Below are 27,944 nucleotides of genomic sequence, written 5' to 3' on the forward strand. Positions count from 1 at the left end.
CTAAAGAGGCCAGTGAATATCATCGAAGTCTACTGTTTGACCCAGGTTTGCGTCCGTCTCCAGCAAGCTCATGATGACGGCCATGGCCGCGTCGTCGCTGCTGAAGTTGCACAAGCCTGGCACTACCATGCTGTCCAAGTCCACCTGGGATGCTTCACCTGGACGAAACAAGAGCATGAAAGAAATAAGACTGCTGTTCTAGACTTAGTGGTGTATAGACCAGCAGGTTTCAACCCTCTTCATGTCAACGCCCATTATTTATTCTGCATTTGAGCCACGACCACCATTTGATGAGATTTAGCCTCTCTCTCAGACCCAAAAGAATTGAATATTTTGTTGTCATTGGATAAGATTTTGTCCATAATTCCATTCATGCTTCTATTGATGTTGGTGCCATAGAAGAGATATGTTGGTCAAAATTATATAGGCCTTTATTATATATAGAGAGAGATGCATAACAATAATCTAAATTTAATTTAGTGTAAAATTATCATTTTACGCAATCGAGAGTTAAAGATCTATAAGGGTCCATTTGTTTAACAACTCTCCCATCATTTAGCTGGGGACCACCTGGAACCCCCTCAAGGACCACTGGTGGTCCCCAGACCACTAGTAGGCTATAGAATATAAACATTTGATATGATACATAGTAGTATATCCCATGACTCCAGATCCACCACAAGCCTAGATTGTGATGCAAAATAAAATCTCATGACACACCTGTCGTTTCTGCTGGAGATTTGCTGCTAGGGGTTGCTGCTGATGACCCAGACGAAGATTCAGCTTCTTTACTGGCCACCTAGAATCAGGGGCGTCACAAGGGGGGGGGAAGCGGGACTGAGTTACTAGGGCCCAAGGTGAAGGGGCCTTAATTATTTTATACTTTAGCTAGCAGACCTACAAGCTCACAGCGCGGCACCGAGTGCCGCGCTGCGAGCTTGTAGATCTGCTATTTTTGAAAAGTCTTGAAAATGTGTGCAAATCTTTGAATATATGTATTTTTTTAAGCGAACATTTTTAACTAAAATCTTGCTTCTGGGGGGGTCCCTGGGACTAAATCTTTGAGATGGGGGTCCGTGGCCAAATACATATCATTTTGGGGGTCCTTCACAACCCTTAGAAGGATTTGAAATATTCAAAGACTTGCACAAATGTTCACGATTTTGAAAAAAAAATAGCAGATCTACAAGCTCGCAGCGCGGCACTCTACAAAGGTATCGGTATGAAAATGTACTTAAAGTGCCAAAAGTAGAAAGTACTCCCAGGTTTTCAAATGTATAAAATGTATAAATCTCTTTGGAAATAGAAGATCTACACGACGCATTGTGAGATCACCTATTTTCAAATGGCCGAAATGTATTGTAACGTTTAGCAGACTGAGTGAGGCAGTTCGCTCCAACCGGGACGCGAACCCCAGCCCCCCACTCAGCAGACGAGGAAGCAACCCGCTGCCCCAAGAAGGCTAGCCCGCTTGGCGGAGCAAGTTACGGCCTGATCTCTTGCTGGGTCGTTACACTACCCCCTCCTCACAGAAGCGCGCCCTCGCGCTTCACTGCACACGGCCGGTCCCTCACGTCCCTCACGCGAGGGCACGCTCCACGGGTTCGCCCGTCTGACACCAATGTAACGTTTAGCAGACTGAGTGAGGCAGTTCGCTCCAACCGGGACGCGAACCCCAGCCCCCCACTCAGCAGACGAGGAAGCAACCCGCTGCCCCAAGAAGGCTAGCCCGCTTGGCGGAGCGAGTTACGGCCTGATCTCTTGCTGGGTCGTTACAGTATATACAGTACTGAAGGGCTTAAGTGGTAAATGTATGTTCTACCACTTTTTCGAGTCACGTGTTCAAATACTGGATTCTGATTGGCTAAATTCCGGAGGTTATGAGAGGACTACTGCCGCAAAGTTGTGTGTCCGAGATCAATGCGCCTCAGTGTACATCCGGGGACTTTCCCCCAACCAACAAATGAAGGTCGCAGCGGTCCTATGTTTACTAACGTGCGTACTATCGTCGCCGATTTATTTGGATCCAATGCAATCCGCCAACTTTAAAGCCCCTTTTCTCTGAACCTATGCCTTTCTGGAAGCGAACAGCCTCTATTTACGGCCGGAACGGTCCTTCTAACTGACGTTAGCTTAGCTGTATGCTAGACATCTTTCTCTGCATGGAGTTGGCGTCATCTGGTGGTGAGTAGAAGATGTTTGTGGAACTATTTGCTGTCGTCGCGGAAGTTTTATAGGCAATAATGATTGTAACTTAAGATCCTTGCAAGTTACAACTATGTGTTTTCTTTCATGTATACGGGAAAAAGTGGTAGAAAAGCTATTTACCACTCGGGGTCGGACATTATGCTCTCATAATGTCCTGAGTGCGGGTGTTATCGGACTCGGCTGCGCCTCGTCCGATAACACCCGCACTCAGGACATTATGAGAGCATAATGTCCTCTCACTCGGGGTAAATTGCTTACTTTTGTAATAATAATCTAAATCTAAAAAGTAACTAGTAACTAAAGTTTTCAAATAATTGTAGTGGAGTAAAAGTATAATATTAGCCTCTGAGATGTAGTGGAGTATAAGTAAAAGCACTGAAAATTGGAAAAACTCCAGTAAAGTACCTCAAAATTGTATTTAAGTACAGTACTTCAGTAAAAGTACTTAAAGGAGTAGTTCACCCCCAAAATGACTTATTTTCTATTAATTACTCATGCCATGGAGACTTGAGTTCAATAATATTTTTTTGTTTTTTTTCGTCGCATTCCTAATACAATAATTTGATTGCAATAAGTGTAGCCCCATTGATTACGGATGGGGACCCAAATGCATTTGGAATCAATGGGGGTAAATGAACGATAATCAAATTGTTGTCTTACGAATCCAAGAAATACAAAACAATATTATTGAACTCAAGTCTCCATGGCTTGAGTAATTAATATAGAAAAAGTCATTTTGGAGGTGAACTACTCCTTTAAGTTACTTTACCCCTTTGCAATATGCCATTGCTTACACAGTAATATGCATTGTGTTTGCGTAACACAGATAATGGTGATCACTTACAGTCCTACTAGTTTGTGGGGGTGCTAATTTATCCTGGATAGGAGCGAAGGGGCTGGCAGCTCCGCTTGATGGAGAGGAATTCAGTCTGCTTGGACACAGAGGGAAACAGAAGCCATAATAAATGTTTTTGTTGTTCTTTTTTCACTCCCTTGTTGATTATATGGGCAATGTGTGCACCGTGGTGTGCCTTAGGCTTAGAATACTGTACAAACAAACGAAACACACCTGTTGGAGTCAATTAACTCATTTGCAATGTGGGTCCCAATGCTGCCAGCATAGATCATTGTATCAGACTCATTGGAGATTCCTGGAATTATGGGCGGAATCCATTTAGTGTCATCTAGGAAGAGATGTTGAGAAAGGACCGTAAGACCATTAAATAGTCCATCAAACGTAAAAAATAAATAAAACTAATAAAGAAAAAATAAAACAGACCATAGACGTCTCCTCTTACCCTGTAAGGCTTTTGAATTGCCAGGCTGTTCCCTTTCCTCTGTGTGGCAGGGCCCCCTATAGGTAGGATGTAGCAATCACGTTAGCATACTCAAATATTTTACTGCTGCGATCCAATAGACAGGTTTCTTGTTAACAAACATTGAGACTAAATGCACAGCTGACTGTATCATGTAATCAATTCCGTCCAATCCCCAAACCTGTTGTTTTGGGGAGCGCTGGTTTCATTGGCTAATTTTGGTACGGACCCTGCGCACGCATCTAGTTTTATCAGTGTAACGTGGACCAGAAACCTGTCTATAGCGCTACCTGAAGCCATATGGCATGCATTAAACATTGGATATCTTATTAACAATGGCAGTATATAATATACTGTCAGCTATATATTATATAGCTGTTTCCAAACATATTTAAAAAGTAATTTATTTAGTTGTATTATTATAATTTTTCTGTTTACCATTTTCTCTCCCCAATTTACTGGCTATGCCAATTGATTCCTCCCCACACAAATGTGTGGTCACCTACTGGCTCACCTGCCGGTAGGTGTATGTTTAGTGACAAATATCACCCTCCCCGGGCCAGCTTCCCGCCCCCGAACGCAGGCCAATTCAGGCTTTTGCAAATCCCGCCCCATTCTGCCCTGTTACTATGGTGGGACATTAACCCTGGGCAGATTGTTTTTATAGTGGCAGTGAATGGGATTTTTTTATTTTTTCATAGCCTCATTACAGCTATATAAAGTACCAAAGGAAAAACATCTAGGTGATATTAATAAAAAGGGAAGACAAAGGTACAGTAGTTACATTGCAAAACAGGGGGTTTCCCTGAAAATATATGTTTTAATTTGTTTAATCCCAGTGGGACAGAATCACCCATTGCAGATTCTTTTATAGTGGCAGTGAATGGGATTTTTTTATTTTTTCATAGCCTCATTACAGCTATATAAAGTACCCCAAAAAACACATCTACGTGATATTAATAAAAAGGGAAGAAAAAGGTACAGTAATTACATAGCAAAACAGTAGTTTTCCCCCTGAAAATATATGTTTTAATTAGTTTAATCCTCTGGATCAGAGAGAGAATAGAAATAGAAAGAAAAAGCGCATTGCATCTTGGGTAGGAAGAGGACAGCCAGATTATAGTTCTCCTCACATAATAGGCTGGCTTTTCGTAATTCTGCCAATTTAAAATATATGTACCCAATCGTAACTCTTAGTTACATTGATAAGGTCCATGTGAACTAGTCTGTTGAAGCTTATTCATTACACTGATCGCAAACACTATGGTCGCGAGCGGCCTGGCCGTGCTCCGCAGTGCGGACAGCCGGTGAAAGACGGCTGCCACTTTCTCCGACTGCAGAACTCCACCCCCGCTTGCAAAAAGTGAATGTATTTTTCTGGTTGGCCAGTCAGGGAGTCTCAGGGACCAATCAGAAGGCTGACAAACGGTGAATTGTGTTCGTATAGACGCTTGACAAAAGTCAGATGCACCATGGTCGATTCAAACCCCCGACCACTTATAGCCACCCGAGCGCTAGTTTAAAAAAAAAAATGTTTTATGAAATGACAACAAAACAATAAAAAACAAGCAATAATAAAGATAAACACTTAGCATATCAAACATAACAATATGTGAACGTTTATTGAAACAATACTTACGGGAGAACTCTGTTTACTGACACGATAAACTCAACATCTTTGGTCCATGGATTTATAAAACTAAACCACTGACTTTGGAGAGAAATGTAGGAGCCATATTTTGTTTTGAACTTGTAGCGGTTGGTTTCAAACTTCTCTTTGCTTCGAAGAACTGCCAAGAGATATCAAACAGTATTGTTATCACAAAGTGTTAAGTGAAGAGTTTGGTTCCATAATTTCTTCCATAATTATAATGACTTTATATGTTCTCATTTTGTTTTGTTTCATAAAGAAGTCTTCATGGTTTTTCAGCTTTACACTGACAAATGGCATGGCTCCCATGACGAATGAACAATTTTTGAAAGAATACCCAATTTCAGTTGAATCAAGCTGAATCACAAGTAAGGGTTGGCAGTGACAGGAACTGCATGAGGGAATTGGACATTGGCATAAATACTAAATTGGGAGAAAAATGGAAAGAAGTGGAAACGTGATAATGGGAAAATATGTCATTGTTGTGGTGCGAGTAAGAAAGTATACATTAAGCTCACCTTGCCTGTGTTTTTCAGCCAGATACTGGAGATCATCCTGGTGGAAGTACTCGTAACACGATGTGCCAAGAAGTTCTTGTGGTAGATAACCTGTGATAGCTGTGGCTCTGGTGGAGAAGAAAGGACATGAACACAAATAAAATAAAAAAAGAACGTTTATTTATAGTTCTTGCCATGCATTAGCACCAAAATAAAGGCTTTTTAACTGTCCCTCAAGAGTGCCTTGTTCTAACTTTTTTTGCAAAAAGAAGAACACCATTTCCTTTATCTTTTACTCTGTTCTTATTTTTTCATCGTTTTGAGGTGGTACCACCACAGTCATACTTTCAGTTCACTTCAATTCAAGTGTAGCACTCTAATGGAATGCTTACTTGCATGCTTCTCCCAGACATATTAATTAAGAAACTTTTTAAATGAGACAAATTAAAACAAACATGCACAGAACAACTGCCTTGAGTAAAATAAAAAAAATCATGTAAAATTCGATTGGGTTACGCACTATGCTCGTGGCATGTGATGTCATCAAGAGATGCACCATTCCTTTTGAGAAACAATGGCAAAGACAGAAAACGTTACGTCAAACGACATAGTGATGAAACTACTGAGGTACTCCAGGGTGTATTCTCACAAACACTTTCAATGCCATTTTTTCCCACAATGGAACAGTGTGTTGAGAAATGACAAGTTCATTCGTTAATTATAAACAGGAGAACAGGGCAGAGCAAATAATGAAACTCACTGTTGGTCCACGAAAGTGAACTTGCCGTCGATACCGCAGCGCGTGACAAACTGAGTGGGCTTGACGTTGACCTCTGTGGAAGGTGGCTGGGGATTGTGGGGATGGACGCGGCACATGGTCACCAAGCAGGTGAGATGAGGGGTCTCTTTCTCTGCCTCACACTCCATATCCAGCAGGCTGGTGGGCAAACTCCTCATGTATCCAGTGCAGTGAACAGTACAGTATCTGTAAGAATCTGTAGACACGTGGAGAACACAAATGAAATGTGTGTCTAGTGCATGTGTATATGTGTGTAGTGAACTTTAGCCTGATGAAGACGTAAAGTCGAAACGTTGCAGTTGCCTACAATAAAAGTACGTTTTTGGAGCATATAAACAGTGTGCGGGCGTTCCTCTCTTTCCATTATCTGATACCTTGATGTCCAGCACCTGGCCTGAGTGTAGGCTTGAGATGTGCACACAATTTTGTCTATGAACATACTTGTTAACGACACCCCATCAAAAATGCAGACATATTTTGATTGTCAGGACATTGTTATAATGCAATAACCCACCCATCTCCCCGACTCCTTCCCCAGTCAAAGTTCAGAGTTTTAATGAATGTAGAATTATGTGCAGGATCTAATTTGCTGCAAATTTATAGGTGACTTAATTTAATTGACCATGTTTAAAACAATATTTGACTTTAAAATAAAAAGTACTCTATCTCACACTTATGCCAGTGTGCCAGTGATCACTGTGCCAATGTTGGCACCCGTGCCTAAGGTTGCCTACCCCTGATGTATAATGATGCTGTCTAAGTGTACAGTATGTGACAATAAACACCTTAAACCTGTCAAGTTGCCCGTATTATTAAAATAGAAGCCTGGGTACTGAGGCTAAGTTGCCCTTGAACTAGCGCAGTGTTCAAGGCTGGGGCAGCAACGATGGGGGGTCTTATCTTTGTCAAATGTAAGAAGTGGGGCTCCAAGGAAAAAGGTTGGGAACCACTGAGCTACGTACATTAATTATAATGATTGCTGCTCTTTGTCCAACAGTACAGCACTGTGATAGTACTGGGCTCCTCCAAGTTAAATTGTACCTCCCCATACAGTTTGAGTTAGTGTCTGGCGTTATACTGTAGGTAGTATGGTTAAAACTCACTACTATCTCACAGCCAGAGGAAAAAGAGAACAGCATATGAATGAGATGAGATGAGAAGTGTTCATTTCACAGAGACAGACTCATATCCACTGCCAATAGGGCAGGTATTGCATCATTTTTAGAGATTATTTTTTTGGGGCTTTTATGCCTTTATTGATAGGATAGTAGACTGACAGGAAATGGGGGGAGAAATGGGGAGAGACGCGGCAAAGGTCATCGGGATCGGGAATCGAACCGGCGACGCTGCCAGGCATCCATGCCTATATGCGCCTGGATCATTAGGCCAGCGGGCGCCTCTGTTGTATCGTTTTTAATCAGTATTGATATTAAGATATATTAATTCTTAAATACAGTAGTCTTCAACATTAACACTGGCTCACTCTGCCCTATTTGTAATGCTGTTGAAATAGATGCATTCATGGAGTCAGAACAATAGTTCACCATCACATCAACAATAATTGTGACCTTGGATATGTAAAGCTTTGTCACCGTGGTTTTATGATACTGAGGTTCGTCATTTTCCTATTTATTGAGTAGGATGTAATAGATACAACCCTTTGAACAGGAATTACTCTGTAAAACTACAAGTAATTAACATTAAAACAATGGTGCCAAAGATATCAGTAGGCTACTAAATATCAGAAATGTATATTTCATAATATTATTATTCACACATTTCTTTCCCTTGTACAATTACTATTTTGTACAAACCATAATCTTGACCTTACAGCCCTTTTAAGTTCATAAGAAAACATTCATTCCACTGATGATTAAATCAGTGCACTTGCTAAGCTGTACCTCTGAAGGGCGCCAAAGCTCAATTTCTTGTGTGAGTGCAAAGTGGGCTTTGAGCTCTCACTTAACCAAACTGACCCAATTCCCAGACTGAGATACAAAGACTTGACATTTTGGGTTTTGACAGACTTTTTTTTTACCCTTCTTAAATGTACAGTATACTACCTACCCTTTCTTCTAAATGTAGGCTACCTACCCTTTCTTCTAAATTAATTTCTTTAAAAATTAAGAATTACTCTCATGGTCTAATAATTATTATTAATAAAACCCTGGACTCATTTGATTAAGCACTAAAAAGGATATGGTCACAAAGACAATGTTAATTGCGACCGAAGGTCTCAGTTTATTTCCGACCGAAGGTCGCAGTTTACTATGAGAAACATCACAGCTTGTCCGTGTAGACGAGTCTATGGGTTTGCCGCTCTGACATCATGCTCTGATGTCACTGTCATGTCACACTAACAGAATCCCTTTTATGCCCATATATGGAGTTACTGGATGTCATCAATATTAATGATGCCCTGTTAGAGAGATCCCAGTGATGCCAGGTGGGACAAATCCATTTTATGCCCATATATGGAGATATGGAGATCCCTGTGATGCCAGGGGAACAATCCCTTTTATGCCCATATATGGAGATCCCTGATGTCCACGTACCTGATGTCCACATCACTGTGGCGCGACCTCGCCCTTTAGGGTGAGGTCACTTGTCGACCTGAGGCGTACTTTCTATTGCATAGTGAACTTGAATTTCAACCTACATTATGCAGCTTTTGTAAATTGAAACAAACTGGTGAGACCGTCACCCGCCATTCGCCAATGAGTCGGATTAGGAATAAATATCTCTTTATGAATCGTGAAGTTGCATTGGCGGTTGTATTTTTTTCTTCACAGTGCCTGGGGATGTCTTTTAGGGTCATCAGTGACGCAGAAAAGGCGTGTGGGAGTCATCATGTGGGAGTGATCATGTCTCTCCCATCTACCCACAATCATCCACTGTAAAAGCTCTCCTTTGTTAGAAAATAACTAGTGTGTCGTTTATATAGGTCGGAAATGTACCGGAAATGTCTCCCTTCTGTTGGCCAAACATACCAGGCATGTGCACATGTAGCAGAGTGACTCACTGCCTCAGCTTGATGGCCTCAAAAAGTCTGGTGAGTGGTCTCTCCCCCAATCCTTAGGGATATTCATTTGGTCTGATGGTCAAGATGTTAGACTTTAATGCGGGGGATTGAGCCCCTGCCCTTTTCCGTGTCTGTAGAAAGTGCCCTCTGCAGACCATGAATGCCGATTTTACTATGGAGGAAGAAATGCAAATGCCCCCTTTCCATGCCATAGAATTGCCTTGTCCAATGTCTCCTGAACTTGAATTCAGCGTCTAATGTTGAAAGAATTGCAATGTTGAAAGAATTGCCCTCTCTGTGTAGAAATCCATGCCTTACGCCCCATCTCCAGTATTCACTTGATTATGCTTAGTTTAGTGTGGTATCAAGTACCGAAAATAGCCGACCTCGAAGCTTGGAGGTCGTCTATTTTGGATAATTTCACCAAAAGCCCCTTTTAGAAATGTCAAATGCCTCTCTAACATTCTCTGCACGTCCCTGAAACATACTGTTGCCTAGAGACAGATTTTGAACCTGTTATCAAGTCTAATGGCTGCATATTTCAACTCTTTGCTCCAGAAGTGAAACATATTGTGCCACCCCACGCACATAAGCACACAATCAATAGCTCAGTAAGTAACTCAACTAGGAACAGCTGGTATACTGCAAAAAAAGTGGCCATAATTTATTGTGTTCTGAAATGGGGCGCAGTACAGAAAATATGCAGCTGTAGAAAAAATACTAAATATTAAAAAGAACCTCCAGTATCTTTTTAATTTAACATAATGTTTTAAAATAGAATTACATTTTCATGAACATCTAGTCCATTAAAACATTTCTAAACTCTTTATTGAAAGCTGAATGTTCATCAATCTTTCAACAATGAAAGTTAATATGGCCTTGGCCACAAGGTCATGCAGCTGTACCTAACCTTTCAACTAAATGTAAGTATCGACAGTTTAAGTGGTTAAATGTTTGAATAAAACACATTAACACAAATCCAACATAGACTGATGACAGTGCTGTCAAACAAGTCTATGAAATCTGTGAAAATCTGCAAAACAATTTTATACAATATGTATTGCTTCATCTCTCTCTCAACTAAGGGGTCCTTGGCCTGAAAACCTTGAAGACCCCTGTTCTAAGTGTACAGTACACCACCTACCTTTCGTCTAATCTACCTGTACCGCTAGCCTACTTTCTTTCTACTGTCTTGTACCTACCCTTTCTTTTGGATGTAGAAGGCAGTGCATGTTTGGCCTCGGGCTTCCCTTGGACTCTGCTGTGCTTCATGCGACAGAAGAAGGATCGCCGAGCACCAGTAGACAAGTGGGACCCTCCGACTGGGGAATCCGCCTGCACCTGTAACCCAGCTAGCCAAAAGAAAAAACACACACTAAGAAAACACAGGGAATCTATCTAATCCGACAAAATCCACAGTGTTACTTACGGTAGTGTGGTTGCTATAGGCAACACACTATTGTATTCAGCCAGCTAAGTGAACCTGTGTTTTGAGTGATGTTATCCAGGTTGTAAGGCTGGACATCATTGCGACCGATCCCTCCGTCCCTCCGTCTGTCCGTCACATCACATTCTCTTATCTCCGGCACCGTTGCCCCTATCCATGCCAAACTTTACACACACACTCCTTGGCTGGCAAACCACAACCTCCGCCCCTGATTTCTCACATGCCCCTCTTCTAGCACCACCATGAGGTTGCTAAGGCCAATTTGTGCATACATGCCTTATCTCCCGATTAGGGAGTCTTACTGGTGGTGTGTGTGTGTATATATATATATATATATATATATATATATATATATTGTATATAGTATGTGTATGCCCAATCAGACACGATTGGTCATGATTCACTTGACATCACAAAACATAATTTGTAGTTAACCTTTTTCTGACCTCTGATTGGTTATTATATTGTCCAAGATATCCAGCCTTACAACCTGGATAACACCAGTAAGACTCCCTAATCGGGAGTTAAGCGACCGTCAGGTCACATACTGTAGACAAACTTTAGAAGGCAATCGTAGCCAATCAGGAGGGAATATGGGAAATGGGACATATCCATGTTGATGACATGACTTTAGAGATACTGTGTACTGCTTTGTGTGATTTCAGGCCAAAATCTGTAGGAGCAGGGACAAAAATGTGTTTTTCAAAAATCGGCCAGATGGTGGCGCTAGATGGGACAGATGATTTTGATGACATGACTGTAGAGATACTGTGTACCGGTTTGCGTGATTTTAGGGCAAAATCTGTTGGAGCAGTGTCCAAAAATGTGTCTTGCAAGAATCTGCCTCATGGTGGCGCTAGAAGAGGGCCATGTGAAAAATGAGGGGTTGTGGTTTGGCAGCCAAGGAGTGTGTGTGCAAAGTTTGGCATGGATAGGGGCAACGGTGGCGGAGATATGAGTAGGGCAAAAGTGTGACGGACTGACTGACAGCCGGTGGAGGTTTTGATAGTAACTGCGAGAATTTCTATTAAGCCCATGGATTACGAGTGTGCAAATGGAGAGTATGATGTGCTTGGAAAAAGTAGGCTCCTCAGAAGCGCTCTCGAGGCACCAGCATCTTCGGTGAAGACCCCTCCTCCTTCCCCCACAGTCCCCAGATGATTAGCTTAATGTGCAACATTGTTTTCTCACTCAACAAACCAACAAGTTTAAGTGTATAGAGGGTATGTGCACATTTCTAAAGTGACAATTTAAGGACTTTTTAATACCTCTAAAATGACAAATTAAACATTGCCGAATTTGTCAAATATTAGAGGCAGAAATTGTAGATCGGCTATTTTCACGATAGAACCGTGTTATACAAAATGTAATTCCTCAACTCTTGGTGCTCATCAGGTAAAATATGATTATTTTGGGGGTCGCGGCCTGAAAAGGTTGAAAACCACAGCCCTACAGTATGACGACAGTGTCAGAGATTTTAACTCTCAGAGTCACATTCTTATTCCCATGTGCTACTGACCTTTCTTATAGCAATAAAGCAGCAGTGAAATGGTCATTTAATGAAACACATATTATATGTAGCAAAAATAAAGCATAAAATATAGAATTCCATTCCAAATGCGCTGCACAATTATTTGCTGCACCACCTATTCCTAGGGCAGAGAATCACACAGCAGAATGTTGTGAGCTTGTAGATCTTTTTGTCAAACACATTAAGCTGTAATCACGAAGCCCGTTCGTTTTATGAACTAAATCAATAGCCAAAAACAATGCATAGCCAAATATTTTTCTAGGACCCTTGATAAATTCCAAACCTTTTCCATCCAAGACTGGAAGATGTTTTTTTTTTTTTTTTTTTTTTCAGGAATTTCATGACCGTGGGGACCCTGTATGATTTGAATTGTATAAATGTAGCTTGTGTAAACACAGCTGCAATGTATCGAGTAAGCTCAGTTGAACCCTAAATTTGACTGTGTGACTTACTTGTTGCATCTATGAGGCGTTCATTTGTGTTCTCGTAGGGAGAGAGCTGCTCTTTGACCTTACTGATGTCCTTATGGTGAATGTAATCGAAGATGCTCTGACCCATGAGCTCCAGCTGTGAACAGTTGAACCAAATTTACATACAGAATCTTTACCTTAAAAAGGTTAAAGGCTAAGTGATTTATTTATTTAGTAAACTGAAAATGCATTTTCAGGTCAGGATACCTAATTTATCCAATCAGGAGAGAAAGTGGAAGTGATGGCACAAAGAAATGGAGCAGACAAAATTGGAACTGGACCACTAAAACTTTCCTGGTTGGCTGAAATTTGTCAACCCACCTGAGAATGTATTTTCTGTTTATTAAAGAGCTGTCACTGAACAAACACTCTATAACAATGATTATTATCAGAATATAGTGCTTGCTTTAACCTTTAAAAACCTAACGTATTTGTTTTAACCATAGACATATGGAAAATATGGATGGTGGGAACCCATTGGTTTCTATGCTGCGAAAATGACGCTTTTTTGCCCTTGTATGGGTGTCGCCATCAATGTTTTAATGTGGGTACCAATGCTATTGGCATTGTGTTATGCAACCGCAGGGATACATAGGACATTGCCTTGAGCTTGCCGAAGATAAAGAACACAAAGATGAACCATCACAAGCCTATGATCACAAGCCCCTCCTACAGCATACCCTGCTTTAACATCAATTGTAACATAAATTGGACCATATTTTCACAAAACGCATATCATGGATTGAAACGAGGTTTTAAACTAGGGACAGGAATCATAAAGTATTTATGACAATGTTTATTAAGGTAAGAAAATCAAATGGAATCCTATGGAGAACATGTTGCTTTTGGTACCAGAACAGCGCAACTAGTGGACAATCATAGAACCTTTTAGTTCTGTGTTCGCTTCATTTTAAATAAGAACAACTGGCCCCTGGTTTTAACCAAACAATATAACTTACCCTACCTTTAATTTGAGAGCTATCAATTGACCATAATCACCTTTTGCTCTAACCCCCCCCAAATATGATGTGTGAATATGGTAAATATACCGTAATTGCTGGACTATAAGCCGCACCTGAATATAAGCCGGACCAGCTAAATTTAGGAAGAAAAACAAAATGTTTACATATAAGCCGCACCTGACTATAAGCCGCAGGTGTCCTTCCTGCTTCCCGCTAGAGCGCCCCTGGTTGCCGTTAGCTGTAAAAATCTATATATAAATCCTTGTTAAAGACCATTGTAAAACTAACTAACTGGCTGTTAGCTGTAAAAATCTCTATATAAGCCGCACCGTTGTATAAGCCGCAGGGTTCAAAACATGGGAAAAAAGCTGTGGCTTATAGTCCGGCAATTACGGTAGTTACTTTTTATCCTATCACAGCTACAGTCTGAACATCCAAAAAGTCGATATAATGTAATGATATAATAGAAAAGTAGGTTGAGAAATCTGGTCAACGACCGTAGATACAAGGTACTGTAGCTACAATGTGGAAGTCCTGCTCACCCGGTTGAAGTTGAGGATCTTGGAGACCGACTCTGAGACGAAAATGATCTTCCCTCGATCGCAGCTCACTACCAAGAGAAACCCATCCGCAGCCTGTTAATGGAGATAGAGAGAGAGAGAGAGCAGGAGACGAAAATGATTTGAATAGCCAAAGAATAAGAAATAACAGTTAAAGTGGTTACGTGACACAGATGCGTTCCCGGTCTTAATGGGTCAAATAAGAAAAAAAGAAACAAACTGGTGAACTGGATTTTGTGACACATTTTGAAACAAGCACTATACCACACAGAAGAAGTAATGTTAAAGTCATACCGTCTGTTTTCAATTAAACAAATCTTTCCCTGGTATTGTATAATTTTCACAATAACCATTCCACATGAATTGTATAAACACTATTTTTAGTTACGAGAGTAGCCTTGACACATCAACATGATGCTGGTACCAGATTTGTACCGGAAATTATTTATGAATTTAAGTTTGGTTTCTGAAAACGTCCCTGTTGCACTGATTTTTTATTTTATTTTTATTTGTGAACACTTGAGACCTTTGTAACATACTCGGTCCAAGAAAAAAAGACGTATAACACATTATTTTCTGCTGTGTTGCTTTTCGATGTGTACACTGTATCATTTTATTGAAGTGTCTAAAGACCACAATGCATGTTTCTGAACGTGACAAAGTATCTCGAGACTGTCAACCATTGACAGCCTGACAACCAAATCTCGCAATACTGCCGATCCAGAAACAATTTGACTTTTAGATGCCTCAATAAAATTACATAGTGTGCACATTGAAAAACAAGCTGTGCTTACTTTATTTTTATGTTATTAATGTATACAATTTCATGTTGCTGTGGCATAAGAAGACAATTCTCAACTTTCATCTATTCCTTTGTAGCTCACTATGATGAAAACTAGCAGGCTAGATATAGGAAGCATGTCTTCAGCAACGACATATATTGAAATCAGTTTCACTTTGGTTCTGCCTGGCATTAGACTGGAGCAGTGGCTCAATGTAACACGCCATGTTAAACGCGCATCAATGTGGAGGCGCAAAAACATAGGCCGATGCATACAGGGCAGGCTTACCTTGAGCACAAGTTTTTTTAGGTCATCGTCAGACAGAAATGAAAGCTTGTAGGTGCTGTCAGGGAAGATGCTGCTTGTCCCTGCTGAGTGAGGAGAGACACAGAACACATGTGAGCTGTTTCCTGCTGGGGTCGCCTGCTGTGTCGACACCAACATCAACATGTCAACATCAATATTTCAAGAGATGTGTTCCATTTGGCACTAAGTGACACCTGTGCTGACTAAATAATTGAAAGTAAAAACTCATTGACATGCTATAAAGAACATAACATAAGCCCTAGTTGAGACAATAACAGTTTTACAGTGTGAACACACTACAATATGTATAGATACAGACACTGAACAACTGCCACGGAAAAATATACACCATTAACCATTTGAAGGGACAGGTGATTGGATACATTTCTAGTGATTGTTTTGTTGATAGGCAAATATCGGCTTATCTTACTAGGGCACCAATGATATCTTATTCTCAATTGTCATATTTTCATTGGTGATTTTTTTCTTTGGGGTGGATAAATCCTAATTAGGGGTGATAAATAAGCCACATGGTGACGCTAGAGAAATTGGTATTCCCAACTGAACATTTATTTTCTGTTTACTAAAGAACTAGAAAGACGCGACGGCACCCTGAATAAACACTCAATAGAATGATTACTATCCATTATAGAACTATTTAAAACTTATAAAAACATAAATTATGATTAAGGAACCCTTTTGGGAAAACTAAACACGATCCGAAATGCTAGCAAATTGACATTGACAGCGATTAGGCTTACCTTTAAGGGCTTTCAGGTGTTGCACTGTCTTTCGTAGCACGGTGAGTTTATCAAGTTTCCTAGACATCGGGATACAGGCAGGGACCATGGTTGAAAGCTCATCGATCAGATTGTTCATTTTATCCCTCCGTCGTTTCTCAATCTGGCTGTGGGGCGCCCTGTATGTTGACAGCGTTTCCAATTAAATAACAAAAATGACTCATCAAGGAACACAATCTTTTCCAAATATGCAAGATTGTTTTGTTTCTTTTAGAAAATAAACAAAATTAACATCAACATTATGGACTAACCTGAAGCATTGCAGTTTAGGGTGCTGATCATCGTCTTCAGATCTAGAACAAAGAATTACCAAACATCAAAATTACTATTATATTATATCAGCATGACTGGTGCGCCTACTTTCAACTTGAGGTTATGATCAGGGATTCCAGAGGGTGTCAGTGATCCCTGATGGGGTCCAGGCCCGGCGGCAGGACTCAATGGCTCAGGGGGTGTCCGCGACCATTATGCAAATGTGTGTTTCAAGCAAGTCGCCTTTGTTTTTGAGCATTTGCAACTCGGTAAAAATGGTTTCTCTGATGTGCGGGGGAGGTGCAAGGTGGTCTGCGTGAGGGGGCCCGGCGCCATCTTGCACCCCCGTGCTGAGTAGGACTAAGTCTAAGTGTGTGTCAGTGTGACGTAAGTGAGACCCCAGATATTAAAATGTTCCCAGCATAATGAAACATATTTATAATTTACATATTTAAAATGTTAAATATTTTCTCTTCTCACAATACAATTCCCACTGCCTACTAGGGCATTCACGAATAGTGATCTTTAGTATTCGAATTATTCGACCTCAAAGTATTCGAATAGTCGAATATTCGACAGGACTGGCCAAACTGTCAAATATTAAGTAAGCAAGAGGCGAACGTTGTGAAAATAGCCGATCTACATGCTCACAACGCCTTGCGTTGCGAGGCGTTGTGAGCATGTAGATCTGCTATTTTCACAATATTTATCTGCGGAACTGAGTCACATTAAATGTAATACCTACAATTCCAAGTGCTTGTCAGGATTGGGGTCCCCAGTTAAAATATGTTTATTTTGGGGGTCACGGCCTAAAAAGGTTTGAGAACCATTGACTCATTCTTATGATTTCCTATCTAGCCAAGCTTTATAAATGATATATTTTTTAAAGAAAAACAAATTGTTAAAGAAAAACAAATTGTGTTCCTTATTAAGTAAAATAGCTACTTTCATTATTGATATTAGCCTACAGTTGAGACCTACAAGAAATTTGGTACGAGAAATGCCATTTGTTTAAGTGCCAATAAGAATAAATCATTTGATAATAGAATATCTCAATTCCTGATACAGTCCCTGCTATAATTTGTAAATGGCTACAAAACATTTTGTTTGATGCAGCACAATATATATATTTATATAATAAAAACGTTTATTATTATTTTTCAAAGTTTTGAAAAATAAATTATTTTCTTAACAACATACATTTTCATGCCTATATGTGTAATCTTTGAGTACAGTTTGGATATTGCAGGTATGTTCAGGTATTCCTAGCTATAGCCTGACTGCAAGCGTCAGACTCTATCACACACTTCGTTTTGGCACTACCAACAGGGGGTGGTGTTGTGCAGTCTGGTTTATTAACCAGGCTATCCTAGCTATGCTGTCATCTTCAGAGAGAGAGAGAGTGCTGATCACCTTTTTTTCCTAAATGCTCTAATGTATGCTCTACAAGCCTGGGGCCGGATTGAATTTGACATCCCTGGTGTAGAGGGTATCCAACCGTGGCACATTTCTAAAGTGACAATTTAAGGACGTTTTAATACCTCTAAAATAACAAATTAAACATTGGTCAAATTGCCAAACATTAGAGGCAGAAATTGTGAAAATAGCCCATCTACATCGTTGCGAGGCGTTGTGAGCATGTAGATCTGCTATTTTCACAATAGAACCGTGTTATAGAAAATGTAATGCCTCGACTCTTAGTGCTCATCAGGGTGGGTGGGGGGTCCCCAGTTAAAATATGATTATTTTGCGGGTCGTGGCCTGAAAAGGTTGAGGACCACTGCACTATGCCACCTGAATTCCCACAATGTGCTCCTAATCTAAAGTTAAGAACATTTAGCTTGCTTGCGTGCATTGCTTTTTACCTGCTGAGCAAGTCATCCTCAATTTCTACTTCAAGACTTTGCCTGCAAAATACAAAACAAACAAGAAAATACAAAAAATTAATGCACTCTCAAAAACCATACATGTTTACTTGAACGTAAATGCATATATTTCTTAACAGTCTGACCTATCGTCTATGTCTCCTTTACGTTTCCTTGGCAGGTCTACCACCGGCAGTAAGGGGGTAGACGGCATGGTGGCAAGGTGGGCAGAGGAAATCCCTTCAGGCAGAGCGCTGGCAGCCGGAGGAGTGTCCTCTGCTGATGCTTCTACAACTGGAAATAAAGTGACTTCAATCAGTACACAACGGCAGACAGAGGTCTTCCAAAACTACTGAAGCTGATGGTTCAGTGGGGTTCGCAGGGGTGTCACACCAAATTCTGGGCCCTGGGTACAAGGATTCACTGCGGGCCCCCCATGAATGTTCTTCATGGGGGGAGGAGGGGTTTAACCCATTTAGAACGCATTATTTTGTGCTTTAACTCTTGAAAAATAGCAGATATACAAGCTCACAGTGCGGCATCTAAGCTTGTAGATCTGCTATTTTTGAAAAATCATGAAAATTTGTGTAAGTCTTTGAATATTTCAAATCCTTCTAAGGTTTTTTGAAAAGCCTATCTTTCTATGTCAGTGGTGCTAAAACCTTTTCATGTGAAGAACCCCCAAAATTATATGTATTTGGCCACAGACCCCCATCTCAAAATATTTAGTTCCAGGGACCCCCCCAGAAGCAAAATTTACAGTTACAAATGTTCGCTTAAAAAAATACATATACCGGTATTCAAAGATTTTCACACATTTTCACGACTTTTCAAAAATAGCAGATCTACAAGCTTGCAGCGCGGCACTAGGTAGGCCCCTCCGCCCTTGCCCCCCCCCCCCCCCCCCCGTGTGACGCCCATGTCTGTATTTATTTTGTAAGGAAACTCCAGGAAATCTGTGCACCTACAAAAGCTTGTCAGAGCGGGGCGCCAATTCTCAGACTATGCTGTGGATGTTCTCTCTGGAAGCTGCACGTGCCACGTGAGGTTAAAGGCTTATGTAATGCTGTAACACTGACCTACTTCCTGCACTGACTGGACCAGACTCTTTCAGATGTGATTCAGAATTTGTGGGAGAAAAGGAGAATGGGATGGTAAAGTGATGGGTGCATTCCAATAGGACCATTAAGAATGACCCACATTGTCCAGTTGCCCATTCAAGTAAGGAGCAAATGGCATGTTAAAAACATGAAAGAGAAACACGTGAAGGAAAGTGAATGATGCACATTGCATGCACCATCCAAAGGTAAAATCTAGGTTGTAACATTTCATTCATCATTTTAGTGGTGTTGGTGACATTACTGTGAATAAGAACCCGATGTTTTCTTCAGCCAAGAGCAATAGATAGAACGGCAATAGAGGTACGTACAACACAGCTGACAATTCAAGACACAAACCAAACAAACATTTTTCAAGTCACAAATAATTCTCTGAAAACTGTCTCCATACAAGTGTTTAAGTAAAACAAATTAAATCAAATCAAAAACTCTGAGAAGCGACATGCTGTTTTTCAAGGTTATAGATTATCAATCCTTATTTGGTATTTCTCACAAACTCCCTAAAACATCATTTAATCAAGGGCATACTATCAATCCTTAGGATTTGTTATGAATTACTTTACTTATATTGCAAACCCACTGGCTCCACAGGAAAGGAAAAATAAACTCTTTTGTTCCATGGTTATTGAGGTCATGCTCTGGCACAGGGACAAAGGTTCAACAGGGTCAAGTACAGTACAGTATGTACAGTACACTATGTTCTCTATTTAGGCCTACGTATAGACCTACATTAACCTCTCTAACAAACAAGCAGGTGTAATTCTTTTTTTTTTTTAAGTTCCAATTACAGCATGACCTTAACCTTACTGATATGCACCGTACACTCGCTCTGAGAGGTTTTATTGCGACGGTAGGAAGCATTTACTATCAAACCCGGCAGGTCCTGTCCGTACGTCAGTGAGTCAGTCAGTGAGTAGGTAACGCCTCAATGTCTATAGCTGACCTGTTGCGACATCACATTGTTGACCCATATTTGGCAATGTGCATATATGGACGCTCCATATATGGCCTAGACAGAATTCACTTACAAATACCTATGCCCATGAATGGAGATCACTGATGTCATCAATATTATGGAATGCCCATATATGGACATATTGTGTGAGTCTCATGTGGTCTATAACATAAGACATCTATGATGTCAGACGTCAGTCATATCCATATTTGGGAAAATATTTTGTCCACATTTGTCCAACTTAAACAACCAACCGCAACTGTCCGCAACTCGAATCACACTTGCAAATGAATTCCGTCCTGTGCAAATTCCGTCCTACGTGACCTCGCCCTTAGGGCATCTTACTGGTGGGTAATCTATGACCTTGTCGATGCTATGCAACAAGTGGCCTCTAATGTCACATGATTACCTGTGCCTGATTGGTCATAAAACATACTCAGTATTAACCCTAACCCTTCATGCTAGATCATGCCCAAACTATTTGTGCTGTAGAGACTCATAGGCGATGACCTTCCCCAGCATGTTTGTCAGTTGTTTGTAAAGTATGAACTTTAGCAATTTTGTATACACAAACAAAGTTCTAGAGACACCTCGTCTCATGGTCTCAGGGGCGGCATAGCTCAGGGGTAGAGAAACCCGAAGGGTTCCCAGTTCGAATCCGGGCTCCCCCTGAGTTCATGTCGAAGAGTCCTTGAGCAAGACTCTGAACCCCTAGTTGCTCTCGGTGAGCAGGTTGGTGCCTTGCATGGTTTCCTCTGCCAACGGTGTATGAATGTGTGTGTGAATGGGTGAATGTAATGTGCAATCTCTGTAAAGCACCTTGGATAAAAGCACTATATAAATGCACCATTTGCCATTTATGGTCTTGCATTGGTGTGTACCTTTAGTGCTGTATCTAAGTCACTTAAACAAGTAGTGAGTAGATATTTGAAAGCGACCCTCAAATTCCAAGTGCATTCAAACTCCAACTTACTTAATGTCCCAGTGAAAGTGTTCCTTTCATAATCATGATGATAAATCAATCAGTAGTAGCTACTACCTAGGATCTTTTTGTAATAACCACAGCTTGAGTGAACTACATTAAATTGTCATTCGAGTAGTCAATATGCCACAGAGAGGTGGCAAATAAGGACAGGGCCATTCTCCAGACTAGAGGGAGGCATATTGGATACAAAGGGAATTGTTTGATGTTGTAGTAACCTACATTAAGCGATCATTGCTTCCCCTGTGGGGAGACCTGTTGTGCTAGTTGGGAACATCTAGGCTTACCCATGACCCACCTGGGTCCATTGTGAAATTGCCAATGCACACACGAGGAAGGGCATCTTACCTGAAACATCTGCGAGGCACATTTTGGAAGTACATTTGGAATGCCGTCCTTTGTTGTGACTGACATCATTGCGGAAAAATGGGACAACCATCCCCAGTTAATGACCTATATACTGCAGCTATTCCAATGAAGAGATGATAAAGGGCATGTCTACAACAGTGCCTTTGAGGAACCCATACGTCAAACAGTTAAAAGTGCAGAGATGTAATGTACTGAAGAGTTAATGCATTAGTTGGATGAGAGCCCACGTAAACAGTATGTGAATGGTTTCTATAAGTGAGAATCATTCAACCGTGGACTCAGAAACACCCCTTAGAAATGCCATGCATTTCCAAATAAATAAAATAAATATATATTTAAATATTTTACGTAGTAGTAGTAGATTTCATGTGAAAATTACTTCCAGTGTAATTTCTGACCATAATAATCAATGGCAACAGTGAGCTTAAATAGTGTAAACACTTATTTAACAATTAATTAATAGGGATATAAAGTAAGGTAAACTAGATTTATCCTAATAAACCAACGTTTTCATAGTTACTATAATAATAGCCATATAATTGTCCATGAATTGAATACCAAGGACCTCCAACGTAAACAAGACCGTAAAGGACTTATTCGGGGTGTTCCTGTTAGGCAGTGTGTTTAACTCTACTTGTACTGAACCTATTTTTTGTCTATAAATAAATGTCTATTGGAATAAAATATTCAATCAATCAATCAATAAGTTCAAAATGGAGGTACAAGTTTGGCATGAAACCATTGCATGAAAACATTTACAACAAACATTATGACAAAGCTAGAACATGACACAGAATTGGAATTGTTTCTTCTTGGCACCTAACACACAAACACTCTCTAATCCACCCCTGAGTGCTATATTTGTACCTATCACCCTCCTCTTAACTCTAGTTATATTGTATGTGGTTGTTCATATCTTTCATTTTAGAATAATTCTGTGCTTCTGTGGTGCCTGGTGGCTTGGCCAGTTAATGTGCAGAGCATATTCTATTATCCTAGAGTGTGAGAACGCCATACAGAAAGTAATGGAAAACAAGGACTTCCTGAAAATAAAAAAACTGTAGCATACAATGTAAACTTTTCTGTTCTTATGTACAAGGAAATACACTGGTATAGTCCTTTTGAAATGCAAAGTGCTTTGGTGACCAATAGGGAAAAGCATCCTTATTATCCATAAATAACATGAGCAAAAACTGGGGCACAAAACATACTTTTTCTTTTATCGGGTTGGCCTCTCTGTGTCAGATTTTCTCCTGGCAATTTCATTTTCTAACGTCCATAGTACTTAGTCCATAGAAAAAACTGATTGAAAACACGCTGTCGACCAACTGTAGGAGAAGAGAATACATATTTATTAGTCACAGCCCCAATTCACACACAGTATTCCATTCATATATTGTTACTGTATAATATGTGTGTGAGATTGCAGGAATCACCGTAGCCTGCTCCCTTAATCTCCTGCTTCCTATGTCCTTATATATGAACACAAAAGGAAAGCATTGAGCTACGATTTCAGGACACGTGGCAGTCTAGTTCAATGCAGATTTTCTTTTTCTTATGAGATATAAATGAAACTCAATTAAAAAAAAGGTAGGCTACTCGTTTTCATTCTTATGAATTCTCCACTTCTCCCTTATCAGTGAGTAATCAATCATAGAAAAAATAAAATAAAACAACAAAACACAACCTATCTGACCAAAATGTCACAGCAAGGACACTCTCTATCGACATTGCTGCGACCAATCTATAGCAGTGGTCCGGGGACCCCTAGGGGTCCTTGGGGAGGTTCCGGGTCCCCAACAAAAGTAGTTAATATACGGTAGTATATATTACCAGTAAGACGCCCTTAAAAGCGACCTTGTCCTAAAGGGCGAGGTCACGCAGGACGGAATTCGCACAGGACAGAATTCATTTGCAAGAGTGATTCGAGTTGCGGTTGGTTGTTTAAGTTGGACAAAATGTGTTTGGACAAAATATTTCCCCAAATATGGATATGACTGACGTCTGACATCATAGATGTCTTATGTTATAGACCACTCACACAATATGTCCATATATGGGCATTCCAAGCTATGGGCTTAATATTGATGACATCAGAGATCTGCTATTTTCAATATTTTCACCAAAAGGCCCCTTTAGAAATGTCAGCCCCTGCCTCTAACATTCTCTGCACGTCCCTGTTGAGAACCACTGACCTTATAGCAAGCAAGAATGCAAGGCTTGAAAATCATCTGGGCAGTGGTGGCAAAAGTATTCACATTCTTTACTTAAGTCAAAGTATCAATACTGCAATATAGAAATATTCTGTTACAAGTAAAAGTCCAGAATTCAAAATGTACTTAAGTATGAACGTGTTGGCATCAAAATGTACTTTAAGGGATATTCCACAACACTTTATTCGTTTATTTTTAATATTTTGGGGGGGAAATGAAAAAAGAAATACATAAATACAATAAAATAGAAATAAATGAAAGAAAGTTATCGAATCGACTTATTCAATCTTCCATGGTTAAAATGAAGTTTAAAGTTACAGTGGGTTTGTATAGGAAGGGGGCAAATGGGAGGAAACGAATATAAAATATCTAAATACTGAATGAAGCTATTCAAAAACTGTCCTGGGTGTTCCCAAAAGCCTGATTAGATGATAAAATGACCAAACTTTCTTTTTTTTAAAAAGTGAAATATCCCTTAAAGTACCAAAAGTAAAAGTACAAAATGTTTGAAAATAGCAGATCACAACTTTTTTTAAATAGCCAATGTAAAAAAAAAAGTAAAAAAAAAATAGGGCTATAGTGGTTAATGTGTGTTTTGTAATATTATGATTTATATCTGCAAAGTAACTAACTAGTAACTGCCTAAGTTTTCAAACAAATTTAGTGGAGTAAAAGTACAATATTTGGATCCGAGATGTAGTGGAGTAGAAGTAAAAGTATTGGAAATTAGACATACTCAAGTCAAGTAAAAATGCCTCAAAACTGTACTTAAGTACAGTAAGTAAGTAAGTAAGCCTTGCCGAGCCATGAGGCCCATATGACTCGGCCGAGCCATGAGGCTCATAGTACAGTACTTGAGTAAATGTACTTAGTTACTTTGCACCACTGCCTATACTAGCGTCCAAGAATGCAAGGCTTGACAATCTTTTGGGGCCATGTGGCAGACGCCATGATGTAGGCCTACTGTAAATGAGCACCGCTGGCATAGAAACATAGGTTTTTTCAGAAACCTGTTAGGATTTATGAGAATTTATAGAATCGGGTCAATATATTCAAAGACTTACTCAAATTGTCATGATTTTTCAAAAATAGCAGATCTACAAGCTCGCAGCGTAGAACTCGGTGCTGCGCTGTGACCTTGTATATCTGCTATTTTTTAATATTTAAGACCTGAGGCTGATTCTACAATATGTCTTCTAAATCCTTGTAAGGTTTTCGAAAAACGTATCTATGATCAGTGTTTCTCATATACCTTTTCAAAGACCTCCAGTTATAGACCTATGTGTACATGACTGTGGACACACCATCTCAAAATATGTTGTTCCAGGGACGCTGGAATCTGAGTTAAAAAAGTTCGCTTTACATATTCAAAGATTTGCTCAAATTTCCATGTTTTTTCAAAAATAGCAGATCTACTGTACAAGCTTGTAGCGCGGCACTCGGTACTGCGCTACGAGCTTGTAGATCTGCTAGTTTTGAATAGCCAAAGTATAAACTAATGGTTAAAGCAGATCAAATCTAAGGTCTAAATGGGTTTAGATTAAATTGGCAATGCTTATAATTGTTATACACTTTATAGTTCAGCTAAACACTTTCATCATAAGGGCGATTATATCTCTCCAGGTGCCCTGGTATAGTTTGGCTACACTAAATTTAAACTGTCCACTTTTCCTTAAATTAAACATTTGAGTAGATTATTCTAAACTGTGAAGACTAATGTAATTAGGCATCATCTATGATGTCATTTTATCCTGTACTGAGACATCATGATGATCAATTTATGAAGATAGAAAACCTATGAACTTTCTGTATATTGATCATACAACTAAATGATCCCTTATGAAAGATCATAATTATGAAACGTGGCTCACTCAAGTCTTAATTAACTGAGGAATTATAATTAATTTTAATTAATTAATGTAATTAAAATGATTTAGCACTCTCTAATTTATAATAGGTTACAGTATTATTTATTTCTCTGATTAAGAGTTAAGTATCTGATCTATTGTAATATTTATGTCAAATCTTGGTTACAAGTGGCAGTTTAAATGCCCATTATCGACAAATGTGCTCTTTGTGCCATAAATAGCCCTAACATCAAAACTAGGCTATTTGACAAAGACATTGTATCTGTATGTAGGATATATAACGATGTGGTGTAGGTCCGGATAGGCTGTATTAAAGTTTTAGAACTTCTCAAGTCTCATTGACACATTTTCACAAGCAGACAATAAAACAACAGTAGCTAATTTACATTTGACACACTGGAGCTGTGCTGTCATAGGAGTTATAGGCAATAATCGGTCTTAGTACGCCGTGTTCTTTCCCTATTTTAACAAAACAAAACAAAACAAAACAAGACAAGACAAGACAAGACAAGACAAGACAAGACAAGACAAGACAAGACAAGACAGGACAGGACAGGACAGGACAGGCCAGGACAGGACAAGACTGTGTAGGCTACGTCCCCTATTTGGGCGAATTGAAAAGCAGCCTACTTAATGTGACAACTAAGTTCAAAGCCAAAAGTAGCATACATGTTCATAATAATAATAATAGTAGTTTCATGAGAGGGTCGGAGGCTGTCAGAGGATGCCGGCCGGGGCTCGCTGCTATACTCCCTGCCAGAGCAGAGGGAGCTGTTTCGGCGTTTGAGACATATTTTGGCTCCTTCGAAATTAGGTCAGTGGACCAGTGGGCGAGTGGAGCAATGCAGCTCATTCACTCTCTCTCTCCACTGGAGGAACCCGTGCCGGCCGGTGCTTTCTATGATTCTATCATCACTCACGCGATATATTTTGAATTAATGCTCTCCAAAAAGGTCTAATTTTAGATTTTTAGATAGACATTAGGCGCTATCTTTCATTAGGTTTCATTTGACATAATAAATATAATAACATAGACTACATTTCAAACGATTTTTTATAAACTTTTAAAAAATAATGTTCACCATGAATAACTCCATGAATAAAATCAACTCAAATAAAAAAATTAAGAATGAGTGACTGAAAAGCCAATCTACAGTCTCCCCTCTTACCTGGAGGTGCAGGGGGGTCCTCCGCTGTGACTGTCCCGTGGTCAGTGGCACCGGCCGCCGCAGAGTCGCCCAGCGACATGCTGCTGCTGCTGCCTCCTGCTCTGGAGGAGGAGGCTGCCCGTTCCCTTCCCGGCGAGAGGCAGAGGGAGCATGTGGAGCCGGGAGGAGGATTTACTAGTTGTAGCAGTGGCTCTACTAGCAGCCTGGTACCGCCGGAGAGGAGAGAGCCAGCTAGGAGGAGCAGACATCTATAGACGTTGTATAATTGACTTCATTTTTTTCTTACCCCCCCAACTCCCCCGCCTCCCCGCCTTTGTTAAACGTGAGGGGATGGTGTGTGTGTGTGTGTGTGTGTGTGTGTGTGTGTGTGTGTGGGGGGGGGGGGGGGGGGGGGGGCGGTGAAGAAACGTGCCGGGAACAGGACAGTGTGTAATGAGGACACAACTGCTGCGGGGGGAGGAGGGGGATAGCCTACTACTCTTCCAGTGGCGTCAGTTCAGAAAAAGCTAAGGTATGGCAACATGACTGGTGTCGCGCGCAAGACACCAGTCATGTTGCCATACCTTAGCAACACGCACAATGAAAAGTACAGCTTATTATTTTCCCCCTGTTGCCAAGGTATGGCAGCTGCCATAGCTTGCCATACCCAATTGACGCCTCTGAGCTGACTGACTGTGTAGCCTACACTAGGCTGTAGGATCCCATTATAGCCTCTACTATCCCGCTTTCCATTCATGTCTTACCGTGTTACTTGCTGCTTGCTGGACATGATGTTCCTGTGGTCTGGATGAATTTCACAACA

General features: G+C 40.3%; 1 protein-coding gene across 1 annotated transcript; it reads right to left on the bottom strand.

Moving 5' to 3' along the window:
• LOC308308905 (protein cycle-like) lies at positions 1-27,911 on the bottom strand (the record flags this gene model as incomplete). The annotated part of the gene is made up of 16 exons (XM_080754361.1): positions 1-158; positions 721-799; positions 3,053-3,137; positions 3,278-3,392; positions 3,507-3,562; positions 5,164-5,314; positions 5,694-5,800; positions 6,433-6,667; positions 10,696-10,845; positions 12,924-13,038; positions 14,446-14,538; positions 15,534-15,613; positions 16,313-16,470; positions 18,615-18,762; positions 27,143-27,345; positions 27,886-27,911. The coding sequence occupies 16 exons, from the start codon at positions 27,909-27,911 to the stop codon at positions 1-3; spliced, it is 1,959 nt and encodes a 652-aa protein (XP_080610487.1).
• Positions 27,912-27,944: the final 33 nt, after the last annotated feature.

The sequence above is a fragment of the Nannobrachium achirus genome (assembly GCF_963921795.1).
Source record: "Nannobrachium achirus genome assembly, chromosome: 23".
NCBI lineage: Eukaryota > Metazoa > Chordata > Actinopteri > Myctophiformes > Myctophidae > Nannobrachium > Nannobrachium achirus.